General features: G+C 43.0%; 1 protein-coding gene across 3 annotated transcripts; it reads right to left on the bottom strand.

The window, feature by feature from the left end:
• Window positions 1–970: 970 nt before the first annotated feature.
• LOC121456728 (T-cell-specific guanine nucleotide triphosphate-binding protein 2-like) lies at window positions 971–7196 on the bottom strand. Of its 3 annotated transcripts, XM_041665145.1 has the most exons (3): window positions 6932–7196; window positions 4541–4682; window positions 971–2250 (listed from the first exon to the last, which is right to left on the bottom strand). In XM_041665145.1, the coding sequence occupies exon 3, from the start codon at window positions 2231–2233 to the stop codon at window positions 986–988; it is 1248 nt and encodes a 415-aa protein (XP_041521079.1). In that variant the 5' UTR covers window positions 2234–2250; window positions 4541–4682; window positions 6932–7196; the 3' UTR covers window positions 971–985. The 3 variants fall into 3 exon arrangements, with proteins under 3 accessions (XP_041521079.1, XP_041521080.1, XP_041521082.1); XM_041665146.1 differs by lacking the exon at window positions 4541–4682; XM_041665148.1 differs by lacking the exons at window positions 4541–4682; window positions 6932–7196 and adding an exon at window positions 3969–4140.
• Between the last annotated feature and the right edge of the window lie 434 nt (window positions 7197–7630).

The raw sequence follows: 7630 nt of genomic DNA, 5'->3' as shown, positions 1-7630 counted from the left end.
TACCCTTACCCACTTTATGCAGTTCAGAATCCTCTGTCTTGGGAGGAGGGACCTGCTTGCCATTAACATGATCTCTTGATGTCAGTGATATAATGAGATAAAATCAAGTAATCAAGATAATCTCTCACAGGGATTCTCAGCGGCTCATCTCACATTCGGCTCTAAATTCTGTCAGACTATCAGAACATCTATACCATGAATGGTCAGCAGAGTGGTTAGACAAAGCAGTAGTCAAGAGCTGCACATCCTGGCCACATTCAAATGAGAGCAAGGACGAACAGTGTCTTGGGGTTTTAAATAAAAGCACTCAAACAGGTTTTGGTTTGTTTTATTTTGATTTTTGGAGAGATGATCTATAATCAATGTTTTAGTTTTCAATCACATAGTATAAATTTCTAGTATGCTCATATTGGCTAATGATTGATATGAAATAGAAGTCATTATTTCCATGGGCCATGAGGATCATGTTAATTCATCTATTTTTTTTTTTAACCAGGCTACTCCTAGATGGAGCTTCATTAATGGTCCAGGTCCCTGCCTCTTTTGCTCGTCTTGTGTGGGGCTCCCACCTCTTAAGGAGGTGAGTTTGTCTACACAGTGTTGGTCACCAGATGCCCTCAAACAAAGTGACAAAGCAGACCCGGCTCTGAGAATGCAGAACTGTGTGGAGACTTACACAGGGGTAAAGGATCCAGGAGTCATTAGAACATAAAATCACAAATCCAATCAATATTTTCATGTGTGCTTTACACACTATGGAAACAAGGTTTCCTCACACATTTGTACAATGTTGTTGACTCTTCTTTTTCTACTACTCCAGCATAATTGAGTACTTGCAACAGTGATCTTCTGGTTCCCTTAGAGGAAAAGGATGAACATTCTGGCACTCTACAGGCAAGGTTTGTTATTCTGGAAAGGTCATGTGTCAGTGTCCAAAACGAGGCCAGAAGTAAATACTGATTGGACCTTGTGCCTCATTTTTCCATCATTCCCAGAATTCCGGGGGCTTAGATATATATGGTCCCACCTTCTTTTCAAAAAGATCTTCTTTATTAAGAAGAGCTATGGCATCATTTGCTGCAGTATCAATAAAGAGATTCTGCAGATAGTAAGACTTCTTGTAGTAATAAACAGCACCACCTAGTCCACCAATAATACCCAAGGAAACACGTTCAATATAATTCTGTAGTTTTTTTAGTAAGGACACATCATCATCTTCTGCAAACAAACGGGGAAACGAAAGGTGTTCCTTCAGTTCATTCACAGATATATTAAAATCTTTAGCAATCTTTTGCAATGAGGCATCATCCAGTCCAAAGTAAGACCTGAATTGATTGAATGTTTCATCCAGATCCTCTAACTCATCCCTGATCATGCCAACAAATGGAATGGTGGCCCATGCTCCACTCTTCAGGGCCTCTAGAAAGACCTTCTGCTTTAGGAAATCTCTCTTGAGGTTAATGGCCTCCTTGGTAACACTGTTCAAAGATAGCATGAAGACATAGCGTTTTTTGTCTGGGAGGTCCTTTAGGAGTTTTTGTTCCAGAATTGGGAAGTCATACTCAGACGTTTCAAAGTTAGAGACTAAGAAGATTTGAGGCTCACCTGAGAGAACCTCCTTGAGTTGCTGTGAACAGTCTTTCCGGATTTTCTTTAGGACATTCTCCTTATTGAATGTCTTGGGTTTACTTTTCTTTTCATTATATAATTCATTATCTATCTTTGTTCGGACAAAGTAGAAATTCATTTTCATCCTTGAGATGGCTTTGGCTAGCTGGGCATCATTTTCTTTGAAGCGTGAAGCTGAGATGATAATGAAGAAGTCATACTCATGAAACCTCATTTCTTTTAGGTAGTTTTCTGGTGTGAAAGAAGAGGACCCAATGCCAGGCAGGTCCCATAGTGTCACCTGGGGAAGCTTTGGATGTGGGTATGGAGTTCTCGCCATGGTTGTCTCTGTCACCCCGGTGGGGGCTGCACCTTCATCTTCCTGTCCGACCCCTCTTATGGCATTGATGAACGTGGACTTCCCTGTCCCTGTCTCCCCTGTCACAGCAATGTTCAGGGGGGCATTCTCGATGTCTTTCAGTGCATTGTTGATTACAGAAAGTGCTTCCTGGAGGTTATTGCTCTTGATGTGGGTTTTAATCAAGGTGATGGTTTCCTCAGAGAGGATTTGGCTTTCCCTCTTAAAATTATTAAAGAATGCATTAATGCTGGAGGCCCAAGCCATGGCTCTGTATGTAGAAGCTGAATGAAGCAGAGAGGAGAGAAATCGTAATCATTAATAAAGCAGGGCAACATCTTGTTGTAGGCTGGTTCAGTAAAGCAGGACCCTATACCTTGTCCCACATCAGAGCCAGAATTGCCTTTCTTCTCTCCTCTTGGTCGCTGCTTTCACTCCTGACCTGGTTATAAAGAGGCATCTTCCTCACACTTCACTTCCTCCTAGGAATTTCCTTGCACTTCTTGGTCTAATTCAGACTCCACTTACTCTGTGATGTTACCCATTGCAACCTTTATTATCAGTTTGGTGTCTCCTTTCCATTCCGTTCTTTTCATTAAAATGACACCCATACATGGTGTCAACCCTAGAAGGACATGCCGGAAGGAACGTTTCTCCTGACAGGGTCCTCAACCTTATGTGAACCCTTTCGTAATTTGACTGTAGGTCCTCAAGGCCCCAGGTTCTTTGCATGGTTATTATTTATTTTCCCACATTCTTGTTGCTTTAGTGGCCACCTTTGAAGACCCTCGGTCTTCTTCTTCCCTTCTACCACTTCTACTCTCTTCCCTGTTCTGTCATCTCCCCAGGACCTTAGAGATCACAGCATCTCACAGTTGAGATTTGAAAGTGAAAAGTAAGTCAAACTAGCTGCCCCTGTCTCGGAATTGCTTTTAAAATGCATGCATGTGGAGGTCAGAGTGATGCAGTCGAGGGGTCTAGGAATGGGCTTGTTCTGTGCGTTTGTTTCTGTCAAGCATTAAAATTTAAGAGATGAGTCCTAGTGGAGCCACCATGGGACACCTGGGAAGTGAGGGTTCCCTCTTCAGCCTTCCTAGTCTTGCTAATAAAACAATACAAGAATGAACTCAAACAGAAGATTGAGTTGAAAAGGAACACCTTAGGACAAGAAGATGTAAATCTCATGCTGTCTGGAAGGGAGGAGAACACCAAGGAGAGGGAACAAGAGCTATGCTGCAGCACAGAGGTCACCCACTGAGCACTGGGCAGCAGGCGGCCACAAGGTGAGGGAGTAGCATAGGAAAAGGAATATGGAAGCCCACACTGTTAGTCATGGAGGCTAGAAGCATACTCAGGCTCTGACCAGCATCTGAAAGGGAAAGACAGAGGCAGAAGGAATAGGTAAATTTCTGAGTTGGGCCTCAGTAAGGTGGGACTATGCAGGTGAGTTCTCTCTTTCCATCTTTATGTGGTTTCCGGGGGTAAACCCAACACATGGTTATTTTATAATGAAGACTTGACACAAGACAAGGAACAGATGAGACTGAATTGAAAAGAGATGTTCAAATAACCGTTATTTCCCTTTCTTCTCATAGAAGAGGAGGGACACGGCCTCCATGAAAGTCACACTACTCAGAGAGATACCCTGCCTCCTGGTGTTCAGATGCTCAGTGCTATGCGTCACTGTCTTCAGTTCTCCCGGGTGTTTAGGTCAGAAATCAAAACAACTAAGAATCTCAGCTTCCACACCAGGAACTGAGAGGGACATCCTGGGAGAATTCTGACAAGCATCTTTCATAATGCTGACAGATTTGTAAGGTCCTAACATTTCTCTAAATCACACTTACTCAGAGACTCCAGAAAACACCGGGATTAACTTGGGGAAAGAGTAACATTTACAGAAAACGTCTACATTGAGAATCTTATTATTTCATATTTACCTAAAGTTATATACGTAAACATATGCATATTTATATCTTTTAAATGAAGTTATGCAACATGCCTGATAATTCCTCCCATCTGAGTCATAAAGTAACAGAAACTTCATTGTCAGACATGAGAAACTTCTCTTGAGTTGTGGGTCAGGAGAGTCCAGGATACTCCTCAAACAGCACAGACTCCTGCTGTTGCCCTTGCTTGAGCACCAGAAGTTGAAGGGCGCTGTCCTGAAGACACAGCACACTTCAGATAAAGGACACATAGAAATCAAGCTGGATCTGAACCAAAGTCTCCTCCTCAAGACCCAGCTTCCCTAACATCAGAAGGGGCTATGAGAGTTTCCAAGGGAGGAGAATGTTCCATATTCCTGCCCAGATAGGACTTCCGTGAGCCACAGTGATGATCATCACACTGAGGTAACTAAAGGTGCAGGGGTGGCATTTATGTATTGGTGGTGATCCACACCTGTCTAAATGTGCATCAGGCTGGCTGAACAAGAAGGAAATCGTGCATGGTAACTGAGAATCTAACCAACCACCTGCTGTTAGTGAGGTCACAGATCTCAGAGGAGAACCCACTATGGCCACTTTCCTATCCCAGAATATTTCTGTTTTCCAAACACTTTTCTTTACTCACAGGTACACGGAGCTCTCTCTAACCACCAAAGATGCTTCTTTTCACAGCAGTGAGAGATCACTTCAGAAAGCACAACTGGTCACAAAGCAGAGAACAGCTGACTTTGCGGTGCCCAGCCTCACTTGATGGCATAAGCCTTAACCTAAGAGAGAGAAAACACTGAGGAGGAGGGTGCAGAAGACACAAGGATAGGAAGACCACACAGTCCAATGCAAGACTGAGTCTTCTGGATATGACCAAGATACACATGAAACCTCAACATTATGGCCTTTTACACAAGACCTGAACACTGATACCAACAGTTGATGTGCCAAAGTGGGTGTGGGAAATTGTGTGGGTTGTCACACTTAGATGAAGAGTCACAAGTATAAAAAGTTGCAGAAGGACAGAAGTAGTCTCACCCAAAAATGAACTCCCTAGTTGATAATTCAATCCCAAATGTTCAACCCTAATTTCTGTCTGTCTATCTGTCTGTCTATTATCTATCTATCTATCTATCTATCTATCTATCTATCTATCATCTCTCTGTATATCTATCTATACAAGCTGTACTAACAGCAACAAGTGGAGTTTATGTATTTATTTGTTAAGAGATATGTCATAGTAATGAAGAGTTAGAGAGCATACATCTGAAAGGAAATAGGAGGTATGGAAGGGACTGCAGGGAGGAGAGGGAGAAGGATTCTCTTATATTTTGATAAACTAAAGGACCCTTGCTTCATAGTAAACATTTAAATTAAACAAAATTAAAATTAAAAAAGGAAGAAAGACTACTGTCAGATGCAAGGGCATTGAGGGGACCATCCTCCAAAGAATGTAATTCACTGCATCTATCTAAGGACACTGCAGTGATGTCCCTAAGCCAGCCAGGGTTACATTGTAGGACATTGTCTTCAAACATTGATCAGAGCCTGCCTGACCAGCTGCCTGCTTCATGAGATTAACACTTACATACTAGTGCTGGTGGCTGTCAACCTTCCTGCATATCCACTACCTATCCCATGAGGTGATTCCCTATGCCTCAGAGACTTCAGGTCCCCCAGCTCCAGTGCCTGCCTGGCCTCTTGGCCACCCAGTGCCTGACCTGTCAGAGTTACCAGCTGTCTACCCACCTACTCACCCAGGGAGGTCAGAATTCCTTCCTTTGAGCCCTAGACATCCAAGTTCACCTGACCCCTATTGACCACCCCATGTATCAGAGCCTTCAAAGCCCACCAACTGCTTCCCATTATAAAAGAAGTAAGGAGGTAAATATATACAAAAGAAAATCTAACCAGTGATCAAAGAATACATGAACACAAAAACTTGGTTATCTGAAAACCTAAGACAGCTCGTCTTCTCAAAAAAAAAAAAAAAACAAAACAAAACAAAAACAAAACACTCCAGAGTAATGGTCTTCATGAGAATGACTTAGATAAAGTTTCAGATGAAGAATTCACAAGGATGATGTAAATGTAATCAAAGAAAGAAGATTCAAGCAATCATTTGAATTACAGACAAGTCAACACAGGGCATGAAAATGAAATTCAATAATGAGAAATACTGAGCAAAATCTTGACTTAAATGAAGCTGGAGATGAAAATGCATTAAAGCAAATGCTCAGAGCAAAGACTCACGATCAGATGATAATGGAGGAGGGAATGTCAGCAGTGAGGACAATGTAGAGGAATGGGAAGACTTGGTCAGGAATGACCATAAAAATAAAAATAAAAAACAACTGTATGGGCAGCCTATGTGTGACCTTTGCAACACCATGAAACACATCCACAGAGAAGGAGAAGAACTCCATTCCAATGGCATAAAAAATATTCTCGATGAACCCTAGCAAGAATGTCTCCAAATTTAGGGAGAGGAATGCACATCCAGACAGATACAAAGGTTTGTAGAGCTCCAGATATACAGAGCAGGAAAAGAAACTCCTGAAGTCATATCACAGTTAAACCCAAGTGGTCTGCAAACTGCAAGAGAGAAACAACAGAAAGTGTAAAGATGGAGCCATCAGAGTAACAACTGACTGACAGCAGATTCCTGAAAGCCAGGGGGTCAACTGCTCTTCCAGACACTGTGGATGGTTGTTTCTCATCTGGGATTTTATCTCCATGATGAACAGTAAAGACTCCAAGAGCATCTGGGTATCCCAGCCTGCTGTCTTCCTCCAAGCTCAACTTCTTCAGAAGATCATCTAGGTCCACACAAGCAGGTGGAAGGAAGGGCTGCTGCTTCTCTGCTTTGGGATGCTTTTGGCACAGAAGATGACACAGAAGGATGCTACTGTGCCTGCTCCCTGAGTGAAATCCCCAAGTTCTCCTGCCCTGGAGTCAGTGCTCCCCCTTTCACATTATCACACACGTAGGGCTATTGGCCAAGCTGAACTTAGAACCCTTCACTCACCTCAGCAGTGGTGACCTTGATCTGAGGGCAGTGGCGCCTCTGGGAACGTTCTCCTCTTAGGAGAAGTCTGTGCACTGCAGCAAGGGCAGTTGCCTTGGAATGCTCTAGAACTGGAATTCAGACTCAGGATGTTCAGGAAGAAATGAGGTGAAGTTTAGAGTTCTGAGTCCTAGGAAGAACTGCCTGAAGAGAGAAAGACCACTTGGAGTGGACAGACTGATCTTGACTTTCACTGTTCCTTTATCGCTGTTGGTCCACAAATAGCCCTTGCTATCTACATTTTCTGGGCAGATATGAGCTCTGCTTATATAAACCACACAACAGGGAGAGGCTGCAGTCCAAATCGGTTTCAGTTTCTATTCCTAGAAATGACTGGTTTGCATGAAACAACTGGGAGATCCTTTAGAGAAGGTGGCAGATGGGTCATAATGATTGAGGTTGTCTAACTAAGTCTGTGGCGTGGCAACGATAGCACAGTTCCGGGTCTGTAGTAGAGATCCGCGTCTGACCCTCTGGCTTCCCCACTGGGGACTGCTGACTCATGTGTGGGTACCTATCCCGAGGTAAACAATGCTTCTGTTGTGGGTCCTGAGTCAGTAACAGATTTACCAGTCAGACTTAAATTTTGGTTATTGCAAATTAGAGACTTTTAAGTAAAAAGAAATCTGCCAGGAAGAAACCAGAGAGAGTTCTCTAGGT

This window comes from Microtus oregoni, unplaced genomic scaffold (assembly GCF_018167655.1).
Source record: "Microtus oregoni isolate MIOR12 unplaced genomic scaffold, Mior012 000015F_ref0000493, whole genome shotgun sequence".
NCBI classification, from domain to species: domain Eukaryota; kingdom Metazoa; phylum Chordata; class Mammalia; order Rodentia; family Cricetidae; genus Microtus; species Microtus oregoni.
Note: the sequence above shows the minus strand (reverse complement) of the source record. Positions and strands in the feature narration are given on the sequence as shown.